Source organism: Nannobrachium achirus, assembly GCF_963921795.1.
Source record: "Nannobrachium achirus genome assembly, chromosome: 21".
Lineage (NCBI taxonomy): Eukaryota > Metazoa > Chordata > Actinopteri > Myctophiformes > Myctophidae > Nannobrachium > Nannobrachium achirus.
In genome coordinates, this window is record NC_137828.1 from 47,357,553 (window position 1) to 47,376,495 (window position 18,943).

An 18,943-nucleotide genomic window follows, 5' to 3' on the forward strand; every position below is an offset into this window, starting at 1 on the left:
GGGACTTGAACCCCGGGTCTCCCACGAGACCAACAGTCTTCTGCTTTTCCATTACGTAAGCCCTGCTTAGGTTAGGTATGATTAAGTTATATGATTAAAATTGTTGCATTTCGGCCTGGGCCGTGGTCCAGCGGTCTATGCACCTAGGCACATAAGCAGTCTGACAATGCGTCACGGGTTTGAGTCCCATTCCCAAACATCTTTACCATCTCTCCCCATCTCTCTCCCCTGTTTCCTGTCTGTCTACACTATCAAACTATAAATAAAGGCACAAAAATATCTTAAAAAATAAAGAGAATAATTATTAGGAGATGGTTATGTTCAGGTTGACATTAGATGGTTAAGATAAGATTCAAGGTTACAATGGTTGTGTACTTGTGGACTAGGAGATGCTTACGTTTGCTAGGGTTAAAATGGTTGTATTGAGATGTTTAGGTATAAGGTTAAAGACTAGACCTAGTATCTTAGACTAGAATGTTTGTTCAGTAACAGGGGACTTTCTACCTGCCTGTGGTGCTGCATTGTACGGTATACTTTCACATTTCACATTAAAATTGTCCTGCCGTCCACTAACAGTTGACATGCTGTAAAATAAAATATATTTTTATGAATTCAAAATTGTAAATGTATTTTCCCCTTCAAATATGTACGAAATCACAAGAAACTTAAAGAGGTGGTGCCATATTTTTGTACTTGTTCTGTTTTGTATGTGTCTATGGAGTTAACATTACTCTAATTAGTCTAATAGACCCCCAGGTCCACACCTGGGGGTCCACACCACGGCCCACACCTACAGTATAATAGGTAAAGATGTCTTCCCTGTGTATTATTGGTTACTTCCTGAAAGCTGAAAGCCTCGGATTCAAAAGGCCCAGTTGAAATACAATGATATAATGACATCATAATATTATTTTTTTACCATTCAACTGCAGCTGTGGGTGTGGCCAACTTCAGCTGCCACTCCATTTTATTGAAACCAAGTTTGAAATTAGAATTGAACACAACAGAATAACAACACAAAGCAACTGAATTAAAATGGTAGTGGATGGAGTGTCCCACCTAGTGTCCCACCAAGACACAGCAACCAATGGGTGTATAGAGGGGCAGGACAATGGGCGGGACTTGACAAAGGGTGAATTCTCTGGAGAATATGGACAATATATTGGTTTGGTGTGATTAATGTCTGGGTAACAAATGGATCTGGGAGGGCAGAGGGCAGTTATAGCTACTGAGATTGCATGACCTCAAACTCCTGGATTCAACCTTGTAGAATTGTGTTGTGGCTGGTGAGCGACCGCGGTTTTCCTGATGAACCAGAGCGCAACGGTGGGGGCCGATGGGCAAGCTTATGAGAAACAACTAAAATAAGACCTTAAAACCTGGCGAAAACAGTTGCGTGCATTAGCGCAAGATGACGATAAAGGAAATTATTAAATGGAAAACATTAAATTAACTTTTCAGAAGTTAATTGCATTAGCGCAAGATTAGATGAGGATAAAGGAAATGATTAAATGGAAAACATTAAATTAACTTCTGAAAAGGCTTCTAAGCCTACACTAGCCTACTAGTAAAACTAGTGGAACCGCAGTCTTTCCACACGTGAATAATTGTGGTTGTAAACAATAACACAAACAATATAAATCCTTAGTCTATAGTGGGAAGAAGGGGTTATCATCATGGCCCCAAATAACTTTTAAATATCTTGCAATTGGTGACGAGTCTCTTACGAAATCGGCAAGAGTGGCTCTCATTTCATAAAGCTATATAACCTCTCCATCATCGGCAATAGTCAGTGGTATATATATACTGATATATTTGGGATAGACTATCACAACTTCTTTACAGCCATTTGACCCTAGTGTAGAGTGCAGGCTCAGGCTGGGAAGAGGTGAACTCTCTGAACTTTGAGGGTCTTAGATAATACACAAGACCCTCAACATATGGCTATAGTACAACAAGCATCACAGTTGACTGAGATATTTAAAGTGTTAGTCAAATATATTTTCCATAATCCTTCCATTATCATTGTGATGCCAGTAGCCCCACTGCAAATTCCACTCCATATTTGTTTGTTTTAGCATAAATAGATTAGATGATTAAAAAAGAAAATATGTAGGCTGACTCTTCCACAATTATTTAATTATTAGCCTGAAGCAGGCCTTTGGAATCCTATATTGGACACACACAAAAAGAAAACACTTGCAAACAGCATTCATGTTTGACAGTGCTTTATTTTGTAATCTGATCGTGAATGTTAAGAGTCAAACGGTAAGGCAAAAATGAAAAGGTTCACAGAAGGATTTTGTTGTGTCATTTGCTAAGGGTGTCATGCTTTGTATTTGTATGAAAGAACCGTACTGTGTGTCAGTTGGAGGTGTGTGTGTGCCTCAGTAGATAAGAGCCTTGCAGTCCCCTCTCGGCTTCTTTATCTTGTCAAAGTTCTTGTTAATGATGTCATGGAGCACAGCCTTCAAGACAGCAAAAAACAACAAACTATATATTACACAGAAGCATAGACTGAGAGGAAGACAAGATATAAATAGAGAAATAGATTAAAATAAAATAACAAGAGAGAGATGTAGCCTGCAACAAGTGTTGATTTTGTTGACTAAAACTATGAAAAGCTACGATGACTAAGACTAAAGATATTGACAATTTCGTCAACGAATAAAAACTAGACTAAAATGTCAGGGAGGGACTAGTAGAGAGGAGATCCAGTACAACTAAAAATACATTTTATGCTTGGTTGTAGTCTGAAAATAGCAGATCTACAACCTCACAACACGTCGCAACGGTCATCTTCAGCATGCAACCAAGTGTAAAATCAGGAATTATGATACCATCAAAGGCCCGCCAAAATACATTTTAGTTGACAAAATCAATTGTAGATTTAGTCGACAAACATCTTATGATATTTAGGCCTAGTTGACTAAAAGTAGAATTATATTCAAAAGACTATGACTAAAACAACATCAAAATTTGCCGTCAAAATCAACACTGCCTGCAACAGACAACGAGATGGAGAGAGAGTGATACTGCAAGGAGGAGGATGGGTGCCAGTCCTTTCATCACAGCCTACACTGATAATTGTACATTAGCAGCATCAAAACACCAGGAAAATAATAGGGAGCAGATGGAGGCATAATTGTGATTAATGGACAGAAGATTGGCACACCAATCAATCAGCATGTTGTCACAGCAATTAGGCCAATTATTCAAATCGAGCGGCTTCCGCCATCCATTTCACAAAATGTACTATATATATACTGTATATCGTCGTTGTCGGGTGGAAACCTTGTATGTCCAAAACCGTTCCCTTTGTATTTATCATTTAAAAACATGATTTAAAATAGTGAAAATAGACGATCTACAAGCACACTTGTGGTGGATCACATGATTCCAATTCCAAACATCTATAGCTGGTCAGGTTCCCTGCTGAATACAGTCACATCATCAGTGTAGTGTTGCATCTGTGCAAGCTTTGACAGTGAAAAACGTAAACCCTACGTATATACTCCATTGACCGGTGTCCCCCAAGGTTCTATCGTTGGCCCGCTCCTTTTTTCCCTGTACACCAAATGTCTTCGCTGACAATAGCCGATCTACAAGCTCGCAATGCGTTGCACCGTGGCGCATTGTGAGCTTAAATATCTGCCATTTTCGCAGGATGTTCGCCTATTATGTCGTGCCCAGAAGATTAGGCACACTATGGTTCATGTACTTAAAGCTTAACATTTTAGATGATCTTTATGCAAGTGATACTATAGTAGTACACATAGAAGATAAACGTTGCAATGGAACGTGATATGTAAGGTGAACATGTATGTCTTACGTATGTGTTGCGGATCTCCAGGACTACAAGACGAAGCTCAGAGTACTGGTACTGATCCAGTTCATGTACCAACTGTCTGTAGTCTCCCTAAAATGAAAAATACAAGCATGGCAAACAGTCATTCAATAAAATAATCATGTTTTTAAATACACATGTAACTAGTCATGTTCTTCAATACAGCTGAAATAAATATATTTACATTTTGTAATGCATTTATTTTATACAAAGATTGAAAAATGATCAATACTACATCAAACAGCAAAAGTATATACAGTAGTGATTTGTTTCAGTACATTCATGGAAGCAAATATAGAAAAACAAGTAAATATTCTCTAGATGGGACACACCAGAGTGTGTGCAAACAAATACACATGCACATCGAATAGATGGTGAATGTCGTGTGTGCATATACAGCACACACATGCATAAACACGCACACACACACACACACACACACACACACACACACACACACACACACACACACACACACACACACACACACACACACACACACACACACACACACACACAGAAATGCTCTCTTGAAGCTATAATTAGCACCATGTGATACTCTTATCAACGCTCACACACACACACACACACACACACACAGAGTATGGAACACTGACCACATGGGGTTCTTTGGCGGCCTTGGCCACAGCATCTCCTCTCTCACTGTAGTATCTGATCAACAACAACAAAAAGAACAACCATTATTAAAACAAAGAACCAGTAAGACTCCCTAATCGGGAGATAAGCGACCGTAGGTCACTTATCTCCACAAATAGGGCAAAAATGTGTTTTGCCAAAATCTTCCTGATCCATGTTGATGACATGAGTGTAGACATACTGTGTAGTGATTTTAGGGCAAAATCTGTAGGAGCAGTGTCCAAAAATGTGTTTTTAAAAATCGGCCTGGAGGTGGCGCTATATGGGAGAGATTCATGTTGATGGGATGAGTGTAGACATACTGTGTACCGATTTGCGTGATTTTAGGGCAAAAATTGTAGGAGCAGTGTCCAAAAATGTGTTTTGCAAGAATCGGCCTCATGGTGGCGCTAGAAGAGGGCCATGTGAGAAATGAGGGGTGGGGTCTCCGCGCCGGCAAGGCGGACGAATAGCCCCGGCTGTCCCGGTCGCTCCTAGCCGGAGTTACGGCATTTTATGTGAGCTGCATTTAGGGGGTCCTCCACTGGGGGCGCCACCACTTTTGCATCCGTTCTGGAGCACCAGGAGTCGGTGGTCCCCGGGAATTCCCCGTGAGCAGCCCCGTTGGGGTGGTCATTTGGTCAGTTTAGCACATTTGGTCATTTTTTACATCTGGGGGTCCCCCAGGGACCTGGGGGTCCCTGGAGCTCTGGGGGTCCTTGGAGGTTGTAGTTTGGCAGGTAAGGAGTGTGTGTGCAAAATTTGGCATGGATCGGGGCAACGGTTGCGGAGATATGAGCAGGGCAAGAGTGTGACGTGTGAGGTGTGACAGACAGACTGACTGACGGACTTACACTTTGTGCAGGGTTTGATAGTAAATGCGACCTACGGTCGCAATCAACCCTCATAACCCTCAAATACCAGTAAGACTCCCTAATCGGGAGAGGGCAAAAATTTGTTTTTCCAAAATCTTCCTGATCCATGTTGATAACATGAGTATAGACATGCTGTGTAGTGATTTTCGTGATTTTAGGGCAAAATCTGTAGGAGCAGTGTGCAAAAATGTGTTTTTAAAAATCGGCCTGAAGGTGGCGCTATATGGGACAGATTCATGGTGATGGGATGAGTGTAGACATACTGTGTAGCGATTTGCGTGATTTTAGGGCAAAAACTGTAGGAGCAGTGTCCAAAAATGTGTTTTAAAAATCGGCCTCATGGTGGCGCTAGAAGAGGGCCATGTGAGAAATGAGGGGTGGGGTGTCCGCGTTGCCTTGGCGGACGAATAGGTACCGGCCCCGGCTCTCCCGGACCCTCCTAGCCCGAGTTACGGCATTTAATGTGAGCTGCAGTGGAGGGGGTCCTCCACTGGGGGCGCCACCACTTTTGCATCCGTTCTGGAGCACCAGGAGTCGGTGGTCCCCGGGAATTCCCCGTGAGCAGCCCCGTTGGGGTGGTCATTTGGTCATTTTTGCACATTTGGTCATTTTTTACATCTGGGGGTCCCCCAGGAGCTCCGGGGGTCCTTGGAGGTTGTAGTTTGGCAGCCAAGGAGCGTGTGTGCAAAATTTGGCATGGATCGGGGCAACGGTTGCGGAGATATGAGCAGGGCAAGAGTGTGACGTGTGAGGTGTGACAGACAGACTGACTGACGGACTTACACTTTGTGCAGGGTTTGATAGTAAATGCGACCTACGGTCGCAATCAACCCTCATAACCCTCAAATACCAGTAAGACTCCCTAATCGGGAGAGGGCAAAAATTTGTTTTTCCAAAATCTTCCTGATCCATGTTGATAACATGAGTATAGACATGCTGTGTAGTGATTTTCGTGATTTTAGGGCAAAATCTGTAGGAGCAGTGTGCAAAAATGTGTTTTTAAAAATCGGCCTGAAGGTGGCGCTATATGGGACAGATTCATGGTGATGGGATGAGTGTAGACATACTGTGTAGCGATTTGCGTGATTTTAGGGCAAAAACTGTAGGAGCAGTGTCCAAAAATGTGTTTTAAAAATCGGCCTCATGGTGGCGCTAGAAGAGGGCCATGTGAGAAATGAGGGGTGGGGTGTCCGCGTTGCCTTGGCGGACGAATAGGTACCGGCCCCGGCTCTCCCGGACCCTCCTAGCCCGAGTTACGGCATTTAATGTGAGCTGCAGTGGAGGGGGTCCTCCACTGGGGGCGCCACCACTTTTGCATCCGTTCTGGAGCACCAGGAGTCGGTGGTCCCCGGGAATTCCCCGTGAGCAGCCCCGTTGGGGTGGTCATTTGGTCATTTTTGCACATTTGGTCATTTTTTACATCTGGGGGTCCCCCAGGAGCTCCGGGGGTCCTTGGAGGTTGTAGTTTGGCAGCCAAGGAGCGTGTGTGCAAAATTTGGCATGGATCGGGGCAACGGTTGCGGAGATATGAGCAGGGCAATAGTGTGACGTGTGAGGTGTGACAGACAGACGGACAGACAGACAGACAGACTGACAGTTTGTGCAGGTTTTGATAGTAAGTGCGACCTACGGTCGCAACCAAATTACTCCACTCAATGTGGCCTCTTACTTTGAGATTTGAGTCTGGAATCCCTCGATCTTGGTGCGTGTGTTGGTCAGAAGCTCAAACACTTTTTCCTGTTGGACACACAGAGACTTTAAAACAGCCAAACACACAAAGTACTAGAAAACCGAGCTTCTGATTCACTGATGATGTGGGATCAAAGTGGAACTTGTATCAGCCCACATCAACAGTAAGAGTCTGTTCACAATGCAGAGCTTTTTTCCTGCACAATTCCGCACTCATTACCGACTGGAGGAGGTTGCAGGGTGGCTCAATCATTATTCCACTGCAGTAAAGTTTAAAAATAAAAATAAAACGTTTATCTTGAGTGGCAGTCTCTGCAGTGCACACACAATTTTTCATGAGCTTGAACTTGAAAACAAACATGGAGGAAAGATGTATCCTTGTAGTATAATCAAGGCTTTACAATAGGTAATATAATAATAATTTATGATACCAATATACGAGCACCATCTGCTACCACTCTGCTTTGTTTCCAACACTTTTTGCAAAGACACATTATAGCAAAATAAACTCCTCATGGGAAACTTTGTGGGAGCCAATCAAAGTTGAGAAGGCCTGGTGTGAAATATGAGCTTGTGGGATGTCTAGTTCTAGGGGTTTGTGGGGGTGCTGAATCCATTCCAACCGTTACAATAACAATAACTCCATGGTGAGATAATAAGCCAGGCCTACGTTTCAGGGGGTCTATCCGTCAAATTGTGGTGGTCATAATTTTAGCTTGGGTGATTTTTGTTGGGTGATATATTTTGATTTAGATTTTATTGTGGGGTTCCTAGAGAGTCAAATGGAAATGGATATAATTTGTCCAAAGAGAAAGACTCTGCATAGTGAACATAAAATATATACGAAAACAATAAATGATTAAAAAGTATAATTATTAAAAACAAAATAATCACTAATGACATAAGTCTTGATGATGCCAATTAGTTCTGGCATCTTCCATGACACAGATGTTTGTAACCATGTCAATTGAACTGGGTCTCCATCTTCCTCATCATCATTGATTTGATGACCAGTGCCAACAGCAAAATCATAATGTCCTGTCAGCTCCAGAGAAGGCATGGAGGAACCCTGTAAGGCTGCAGCCATCCCCTTACCAAGTGCATCCACTACTGATGATCCCTTTCTTTTCCCCCACGGTCCAGATTGACCATGAAATACTTTTTTCATGATTGCTTCAGTTGTCACTGTCCTGAACAAAGTGGATGTGTGAATATTTCCTTTTTAATTGTAAAATATTATACTCTATGCCAAGACAAGACAAGGCACGTTTATGTATAGCACATTTCAACAAGGCATTTTCAAAGTTTTCTCATTTTTTATTTTTTTTAAGAGCATTAAAGTGGGCCTCAGGCCCAGGCGTCACTTACAGTACTTACTCAAGATAATATCTTGAGAAGTTGTAATTTATTTGTCTTACTTAACCTTTAATTATATGTTAAAATATGAATGGGAAGTTCTTTGCTTTCACCAAGTCAGCATCTCCAATCAATCACTCACCTGTACAGCCACTCCAAAATTATCACCATCTTCAATTTTAGGAATGTTGAGCTGCACCCACATAGAGACCTTCAGTAACAGAGAAAAGGGCAAACATACTTATTTTTAGGCATTCCGGACCGGTTTGTTACTGAGACAGTGTGCAGAGAGAAGGACAACACTCTGGAAGGGGGAATCAGACCTTGGTTATGTGGTGGGCTGTAGATGTACAGGTTCTGTATATACTGTACATGTTGTTCAACTTACTGCCTTTTAATCTGAAGTTTGCTTGGTGCCTTGGTGCCGCGCCGTTTCCTCCGTAGGCCGCCGCTATTATTTTGAAGGGCCGGAAGGGGGTTGTTTTTTGTTTTTTTGGATTATCACTTGACGGCAACGATTACGTCATCTAGTCACATGACAGTGTGAGCCCAGAAGAGAAACATGGCTGCGCCCAGCCGAGTGTATTTGTGTACCTTATACAGGCCATGTATACTGTACAATGTCTCTTTTGGAGTAAATGGGCTCTTTATGGGCCTCTCAATGGATTTACTATGGAGGACGTTCACTTCGCGTGCACGCCCGACGTGCGTCGTAAACAAATCGCGGACATTACCGATGCGGGCGCGACGGGAGCGACGTACAGTAAGTAATCATACCTTTACTGTATATACAGTAAGATTGACAGTCCTCACTGTCAACAGCACCATGGTTTTAACCCTTTCAATGACGGTGAGGATTGTCAACGGCAGCAGAACAGTTAACAGGTCTGTTCGAATTAACCGGTCATAAATAAAAGGTTCAATCTACGGTACAAACAGGATTAATGGCAGTTTATGAGATTGTGAGAATATATTCAAACATTGATTGATCTTTAAAGTGTTGGAGATGTCTGGAATCATACTGTATTTAAATGTTAATAAATGCTTTATTTAAAGATAACATCATCTAAAGTAGTACAGTATAGCCCCACCATGTACTGCATGTTAATACTGCGTAAATGTGTCATTTATAAGCCAAATAAATTCCTTGTACATGTTATATACTTGTTAAATAAAGGTTAATCTGCCACGCTGCGAGCTTGTAGATCTGCTATTGTTGAAAAATCATGACAATTCGTGCAAATCTTTGAATATCTAATTTGTAACTCAAATATTTGCTTCTGGAGGGTCCCTGGTGCAAAATATTTTGAGACGGGGGCCATGACATGAAAGAGTTTGAGAACCACTGACGTAGAAACATGTGTTTTTCAAAAAAGGATTTAGAAGACACTGATAGAATCGGGTCAAAATGGGGTCAAAATTCAATTGTTTGGTTTTTCAAAAATAGCAGATCTACAAGCTCGCAGAGTGCCGCGCTGCGAGCTTGTAGATCTGCTATTTTTAAATAGTTAAAGCATAAAATAATAATACACAATAATGCGTACCCGGTCTAAATTTACAGTAAGTGAATGGGGTTCTAGAGACAAACAACAGACTCACCGTGTTGAGCTTCTCCTTCAGCGTGTGGATCTGTGGCTTGACCTCTTTCAGAAGACTCTCCACACGCTCATTGCAGCAGACAGGACCACATGGGGGGCCTGGAGGAGCAATCAAACCCACGCCATCCCCAACATAGATTAATTGAGCCGAGCGGTAATAAGCTGATTATGAAACTTACACTTTAATCCAATCATCAGGTGTAGTAGCTGTACAGTGCCCACCCTAGGCTTTCATTGTCTCAAATTACATTTTTCTAGCTATAATTATCATAAAGTGGAAGTATAGCATTCAATTCCTTTTATTAAGATACATTTATTTTTAGGTCAAAAGATCAAGTATATTGATGAGCCGGAAGCTGGCATATTTACTATATAAAGTGGATTTTCCTCTCCTGTTAGGAGCTTTTCCTTCCTTCTATGTTTCATAACATAAACTGAGCATCAGGCATCTGGTTTATAATTGTCTGTATCTTTGAGAAATTTGTGAAATATGCATTTGTGAGTTATACCCTTGGGGTGTATATCGCAAAAACCAAGGCATGCACTGTTTTCTGCCCAGAGATGAAAACCACCGTTTGCAGGAAACGGCAATCACATGGGACATATCAACAGGGGTCCCCTTGTTTGATGAAGAAACAGCCATGCAGTGCTTCATAAGTCATAACCACCACATAGGATATGAATAAATACATTAAAAAACACCTTGTATTTTCATATCTGTTCAGTTACCTTTGTCCTCATCTTCTTTATCGCTGTCCTTGTCTTTCTTGCCCTCTTTTGCCTCCCTCTGTTAAACAGAGACATTAAGTCAGAACTTAAAACCTACTGTATACTTTGTTGACCGATGTCCCCTCCTTTTCTTCTACACCAAATCTCATCGTTAAATGTTTGCCTAGTATAACATGCCCAGAATAAAGTCATTAGGAACAGTACGTTTCCCGGGTGGGCGGGTTCTATGTTTCCCATTTACCTTAGGGTTAGTGTTAGGTTTTGGGTTAAGTTTTTGGTTGTAAGCAGGGAACTTAGAACCCTGCCTTGTTAACGTCAATATTTGAACTGCACTAGTTATGATCTTTATGTAGCAGGGAAGCCCAAGATGCAGAATTCTCTTGGCCTTGACCTTTGGCTGAGGGTGTTTGGTGAACAGGATTCAAATCCAGCTGGTTACATTTATGTATGCCCTTTAAAGTGATGTCTTCTGCATTGTGTGGCTCCCTGGCCATGATATAAGTCCAAATATTGTCCATTATCATTATCTATTGCTCAAAATCACACTTCAAGCACACAAATTAATTCAAACAAAGCACATTTCACTAATATGAACAAATTAAAAGGTCACCAATGTGGATATATTTCAAGCTATGATGACGCTTACGGAGTACCAGGAATACTTTGAAATATAAATAGTCTATGTGGCATTTAGTAGGGGACTCACTCAATGGAGACAAAATCTAAATCAAATGTTTTATAAGAGTAAAAACTCACTCAGTATCAGAACCAGCCATTATATCCTCTTGAAGGGGTTGAACAATGCCCCTTAGCTGTGATATACAGTAATGTAATGACAACCATGGCCTGTTGTGAATTGTTGCTTAATTGTGTCATGGCAAATTTGGCCATGTAGTTATTATTATAACATTAATTTAAAAAAAGAATATCTAAGCCCTTGTCAACAACCAGTCAACTGTTTATTTACTTACTAGGAAGGAGTCTCAAAGGAACTTGAAATAATAATAATTGTGGGCTCGCCTGGAAGGCGAGCACACGTATGTTATCTTCATTATTGTGGGCTCGCCTGGAAGGCGAGCACACGTATGTTATCTTCATTATTTATTTCTATACTATACTAGTCAGTATCCTCAAAACTTTGGCGCGCTTCATCTCTTAAACGCTTACACCTTTCAACACCATTCAAATTTTTATGTGTTCAGCTTACTGAGGACAAGTGTGCGTGTATTTTTCTTTTTGAAATGTTTTGTAGTATAATTATAAAAAAATAAAAATGTTTAACTTTAAGCACCCAATGCATTTCCAATGGGTTTAGTGAGGAAAGGGACCCATGTTTATATTAAGGCGCTGTGGCTGCAATATTCACACTTCAGATATGCTATTTATATCAATGCGTTCACACAGGTCTGCTCTCTGATTTGATCCAAATATCTAAGCTGTGTGATGTATAAAACTATAGTTATAGTTAAAACTATAAATAAATGTCCCTCTCCACTCTACTGATTACACAGCTGTGATCAAGAATCAAGTCCGGGCGATGGGATGTAAATCCCATAGCCATATATCCTAGAGCCCGCAGGGACAGTCAGCCATATTAGTGGTTGTTGTTGGTTGTCAGGGAGATATCAAAACCAATGCATTTCCAAGTCAGATCCACAAACACAATAAAAGCCATGCTCCACTCCTCAGTCTGGAGTGGCCACATAGAAGAACGCCTTGGTTATAGACATAGTGGAGGACAGATGTGATCTGGGATTGTTAGCCTACAGTATATGCACTCAATATACTCCACTACAGTTGGAGTCCATTTGACAGTTGCTGGTTCCCAAACACAGAATCAAAAATGTAGATCTAGAACACATAGAATATGTACAGTACAGTAAGGTTCAGTAGAGTACAGTAAAAGTACAGTAAGGTTCAGTAGAGTACAGTAAAGTACAGTAAGGTACAGAAAGGTACAGTACAGAAAGGTACAGTAGAGTACAGTACAGTAAGGTACAGTAAAGTACAATACAGTACAGTAAGGTACAGTAGAGTACAGTAAAGTACAGTAGAGTACAGTAAGGTACAGTAGAGTACAGTAAAGTACAGTATAGTAAGGTACAGTAGAGTACAGTACAGTAAGGTACAGTACGGCACAGTAGAGTACAGTATAGTACAGTAAGGTACAGTAGAGTACAGTAAAGTACAGTACAGTAAGGTACAGTACAGTAAGGTACAGTAGAGTACAGTAAAGTACAGTAAGGTACAGTACAGTAGAGTAGAGTAAAGTACAGTACAGTAAGGTACAGTAAGTTACAGTAGAGTACAGTAAAGTACAGTAAGGTACAGCAGAGTACAGTAAAGTACAGTACTGTAAGGTACAGTACAGTACAGTAGTGTACAGTAAAGTACAGTAAAGTACAGTAACGTACAGCACAGTAAGGTACAGCAAGATACAGTAGTGTACAGTAAAGTACAGTACAGTAAAGTACAATACAGTACAGTAAGGTACAGTAGAGTACAGTAAAGTACAGTAGAGTACAGTAAGGTACAGTAGAGTACAGTAAAGTACAGTATAGTAAGGTACAGTAGAGTACAGTACAGTAAGTTACAGTACGGCATAGTAGAGTACAGTACAGTATAGTACAGTAAGGTACAGTAGAGTACAGTTAAGTACAGTACAGTAAGGTACAGTACAGTAAGGTACAGTACAGTACAGTAAGGTACAGTAGAGTACAGTAAAGTACATTACAGTAAGGTACAGTAGAGTACAGTAAAGTACAGTAAGTTACAGTAGAGTACAGTAAAGTACAGTAAGGTAAAGTACAGTAGAGTACAGTAAAGTACAGTAAGTTACAGTACAGTACAGTACAGTACAGTAAGGTGCAGTACAGTATAGTAAGGTACAGTACAATACTGTAGGGTACTGTACCTTACAGTACCTTAAAGTATCCTATTTGTTGGGTTGGAATCGAGCCCACACTGTTTCGAAGGAACAGTATTTCTAGTTTATAGTCAGTATCTCCTCAAAACTTTGGCGCGATTCATCTCTTAAACGCTTACACCTTTCAACACCATTCAAATTTTTATGTGTTCAGCTTACTGAGGACACGTGTGCTTGTATTTTTGGTTTTGAAATGTTTTGTAGTATAAATATAAAAAAATAAAAATGTTTAACTTTAAGCACCCAATGCATTTCCAATGGGTTTAGTGAGTGGAGAGAAGGATAATAGACCCATGTTTATGTTAAGGCGCTGTGGCTGCAGTGTTCACACTTCAGATATGCTATCTATATCATTGCGTTCACACAGGTCTGCTCTCTGATTTGATCCAAATATCTAAGCTTTGTGATGTATATATTCTGAGTTAAAACTACAAATATCTATAAATGTCCCTCTCCACTCTACTGATTGAGACAGCTGTGATTAAAGGCCTGTCTGTCATTGGCTGTTCTGTGGTGCTGCAAAGTAACTAAGTACATTTACTCAAGTATATACAAGTACTTGTACCTACAGTACAATTTTGAGGTACTTTTACTCTACTTTCCATTTTTGTTACATATACTCTACTATAAATACAGCATTTGACAGCCTCAGTTACTTGTTACTTTGCAGATTTTATTATTAATAAAAAACATAGATGGACCACTTAATACTGCTATGAAGTTGATCTACAATGTGCACACGCACGCACGCACGCACGCACGCACGCACACACACACACACACACACACACACACACACACACACACACACACACACACACACACACACACACACACACACACACACACACACACACACACACACACACACACACACACACACACACACACACACACAACTGTTACTGTGTTACTGTGAAGACGTTTGCTTGTATTTGTCTTTGAGACATGTTTTGTAGTGTTTTAGAAATTGTTCTTAAAAAGAATAAGGTTTTAGGATCCCGGGCAATGGGATTTACAGTATATATCCTAGAACCCGCAGGGACAATCAGCCGTATTAGTGGTTGTTGTTGGTTTTCAGGGAGATATCACAACCGATGCATTTTCAAATCAGATCCACAAACACAATAAAAGTCATGCTCCACTCCTCAGTCTGGAGTGGCCACATAGAAGAACGCCTTGGTTATAGACATAGTGGAGGACAGATGTGATCTGGGATTGTTAACCTACAGTATATGCACTCAATATACACCTCTAGAACACATAGAATATGTACAGTAAGGTTCAGTAGAGTACAGTAAAAGTACAGTTAGGTTCAGTAGAGTACAGTAAAGTACAGTAAGGTACAGTAAAGTACAATAAAGTACAGTAAAGTACAATAAAGTACAGTAAGGTACAGTGGAGTACAGTAAAGTACAGTAGAGTAACGTAAATTACAGTAGAGTACAGTAAAGTACAGTATAGTAAGGTACAGTAGAGTACAGTACAGTAAGGTACAGTACGGTACAGTAGAGTACAGTATAGTATAGTACAGTAAGGTACACTACAGTAAGGTACAGTAGAGTACAGTAAAGTACAGTACAGTAAGGTACAGTACAGTAGGGTACAGTAGAGTACAGTAAAGTACAGTAAGGTACAGTACAGTAGAGTACAGTAAAGTACAGTAAGTTACAGTAGAGTACAGTAAAGTACAGTAAGGTACAGTAAAGTACAAAACAATACAGTAAGGTACAGTAGAGTACAGTAAAGTACAGTAGAGTACAGTAAAGTACAATAAAGTACAGTAAAGTAGAATAAAGTACAGTAAAGTACAGTAGAGTACAGTAAAGTACAGTAGAGTACAGTAAAGTACAGTATAGTAAGGTACAGTAGAGTACAGTACAGTAAGGTACAGTACGGTACAGTAGAGTACAGTATAGTATAGTACAGTAAGGTAGAGTACAGTACAGTAAGGTACAGTAAAGTACAGTAAGGTACAGTACAGTAGAGTACAGTACAGTACAGTACAGTACAGTAAGGTACAGTACAATACTGTAGGGTACTGTACCTTACAGTACCTTAAAGTATCCTATTTGTTGGGTTGGAATCGAGCCCACACTGTTTCGAAGGAACAGTATTTCTAGTATTTGAACTGATAACGTGATAAGTCACTTTATGTACATATACCGGTGTGTATTTAGGACTCGGAGGTGTATAATGGATTTTGCTGTATATGAATTGTATTTTGTTTGCGCTTTATTGTACAAGTTGGTTGGAAGTTGTTATCTACACATACAGAGGAAGTTGTCTTTCCTACAGACACTATAAATGAGACACGTCCATTGCCCGCAGCAGACAACGCTGATGAAGGCATACCATCATCATCATCAGGTCTCTTGCTCGGCGGCGGGGACGTCGCCATGCGTAGAGCCAATCAGTTTCACCAATCTTCTCCATTTGGGTCGATCCAGTGCTAGGGGCTCAGCATCATCCAATGACAGGCCCATTTGGTGCAGGTCCCTGGTGATGGCATCAATCCAGCGAGTGCGTGGTGCACCGCAGGGGCGTTTCCAACCAGCGGCTTTTGGATCGAAGTGGAGGATAGCGTATGTAGGGTGATCAGGGGGGAGTCTTTTGATGTGGCCATACCATCGCAACCGCCGCTGAGCTGCCATAAGGGATGCGGGGGGCTGTTTGGTGCGCTCCCGCAGCGTGATGTTAGAGACTCGATCCTGCCATTTTATCCCCTCTATTGTGCGCAGCGCTCTGGTGTCGAAGGCATACCATGCCTACTTAATATATAAAAATAAAAGTGCCTTGTTCTCTTTGAGAAATGTATTGTAAAGTTAACCTTCCAGAACGTACACACAGTGTAAGAAACTTTAGTATGATACAAGTTGGAGTCATGCTCGCACCCTTGATTTAAATATAGGCCTACTCTTTATAAAAACCAACATTGTTTTGTGTATATGGAACCGTTTTCAAATAAAAAGGTCATATTAAACTACCGATGACGTGATGATTATGAGGCTTACCTCCTCCTTCTTCTTGCGCTTGGCTTCTTCTTTAGCCGGGTCTGGTAACGGGATGTCCAGTGGAGCCTTAATGGATGCCAGGTTTTCAATGGTGAAGGACGTCTGTGGGCGGGAAAATATCGTCAGCGTCTTGTGTTTATTCCTAAAAACTGTTTCATTAGAATCTCCCTTAGAAGAGAAGTCCTCTTGCACACCTACTAGGACAAGTGCGTTGGAACAGTGTAATAGATACTGAGAGGAGAGAAGGAGTACCGCACACTGTCTTCACTTACAATCAATAAACGTTTCGGTCTCTTCTTTTGCCTGATGAAGGTCTGAAGAGACCGAAATATTTATTGATTGTAAGTGAAGACAGTGTGCAGGACTCATTAGAATCTCCCAAAATGGAGATAAGGTTCTTATTGGATACTAGCAGTAAAATAAGTGTTGTTTTACTACATTACTGGCTTGGCTGACAACGGTTAACAGGTGGATCATGAGCAGTGTGATGAAAGTGCAACAACCTTCAACAGCATTTCAACCTCTTCAATCTTCTGAGGGAAAAAAGTTGAAACCAGAGCTTGTGCCTGTTATGGAAACAAACCATAAAAATGATAGACAAATCAAGAATCAAGAAGGGATTAATTTGTCACAGGTCATTTATCACTTATACAGGCAACATGGATGGACAGACAAACATACAAATATAGATACTCTCAAATGAATAGCCAAATTACCTCTTTGGTAAGGCTCTGGCTGAAGTCATCGAACTGTAAAATAACATGAAGATGATAATATCATAGTCAACACGTGCATGAAAATCAACCAGGCTTACTCGCACAATAAAGGATTGGATAACAGACAGTCTGATCTGATAAGGAGAGATCAAGTTCAGACGCCTGGGTAGCCTGACCTCTTATGACTCTTCTTCTTATAAACACGCTTATCACAACAGAGCTACCGTTTCAAAGGACTGATAGATACACCAGGGGTTCAAATGCAGTAGGGGAAAAAGTAGGCTACTAAATGTTTTTACATAAAAGTATCAATACTGCAAAATAGAAATACTCTGTTACTAGTACTTGAGTAAAGTATGAAAGCAGTGGCATAACAATGTAGTACCAAAAGTAAAAGTACAAAACGTTTGAAAATAGCCAAGGTATAAAATAGGGCTGAAGTGGTTTTGTTTGTTACAATATTATAATTTATATCTGCAAAGTAACTAGTAGCTAACTGTTTAAATATAAATGTAGTAAGTAAAAGTACAATATTTGGATCCGAGATGTAGTGGAGTAGAAGTATTGGAAATTTGAAATACTCAAGTAAAGTAGAAATAACTCAAAATTGTACTTTAAGTACAGTAGTAAGTAAATGTAATAGTTACTACACCACTGGACATGTCATGAATCAATCAACCAGACTCACCTGCTTCTTCGATTCCGGACGAATATCTAAGGAAGCCATCTCGTGTTTGGATGTGTGGATAACCAAAACAAAATGTATCTTTTGGAACAATGCAAGAAAGATAAACCTTTCTCTTAAATGTTATGTAATGCACGACGACACAGTAAGTGCTCGCAGTTATTCAGCATAAAACGTGAAAAGAAAATGAAAGCAAAGTAGGCTAGGCTCAAGAAGTTCCGTACTTTCCACCTTTGGGTGATGTCTGGTGCATTGTGGGATTAGTAGTCAATGTTTTATTCTCGTTAACTAGCGTAGTCGACTAGTCGTGAACGCCATTCAGTCATAAATAAAATACCAACAAATTCAGGCCCAGGGAACTCATTCAGCTATGCATGATGATAACTTGATTGTTATTATTCCACAACAGTTATTTCTTTTTAAACGAGGCTGTGCAAATAACTAGTATCTTCCCTGGTTGTTTTGATTTCATGCACGAGGAGATTTTCAACGCTTACAAACCTGCTGCAGTTCTAACTATGTACTGTAGGTGGGGTGCTTCTCCTTGTTGTGTTTTTACACACGTGTTCTTTTGGCATTATGTTCATAAGGGTCAAAGTTATAACTGGCATCTCTTGGGCTTCTAGCAACCTCTTCAGTACAATGGCACGATAAACCTCCACAAAGTGTAAGTCCGTCCCTCCGTCTCTGTCACACCTCACACGTCACACTCTTGCCCTGCTCATATCTCCGCAACCGTTGCCCCGATCCATGCCAAATTTTGCACACACGCTCCTTGCCTGCCAAACTACAACCTCCAAGGACCCCCGGAGCTCCAGGGACCCCCAGGTCCCTGGGGGACCCCCAGATGTAAAAAATGACCAAATGTGCAA

At 40.8% G+C, this 18,943-nt stretch overlaps 1 protein-coding gene across 1 annotated transcript; it reads right to left on the bottom strand.

Moving 5' to 3' along the window:
- Window positions 1–2,217: 2,217 nt before the first annotated feature.
- psme1 (proteasome activator subunit 1) lies at window positions 2,218–18,303 on the bottom strand. Its single transcript, XM_080752141.1, has 11 exons — window positions 18,075–18,303; window positions 17,387–17,419; window positions 17,174–17,236; window positions 16,671–16,772; window positions 10,731–10,788; window positions 10,003–10,100; window positions 8,546–8,614; window positions 7,028–7,095; window positions 4,465–4,519; window positions 3,833–3,919; window positions 2,218–2,468 (listed from the first exon to the last, which is right to left on the bottom strand). Exons 1-11 carry the CDS (start codon window positions 18,111–18,113, stop codon window positions 2,388–2,390), a joined length of 753 nt encoding a protein of 250 aa, XP_080608267.1. The 5' UTR covers window positions 18,114–18,303; the 3' UTR covers window positions 2,218–2,387.
- Between the last annotated feature and the right edge of the window lie 640 nt (window positions 18,304–18,943).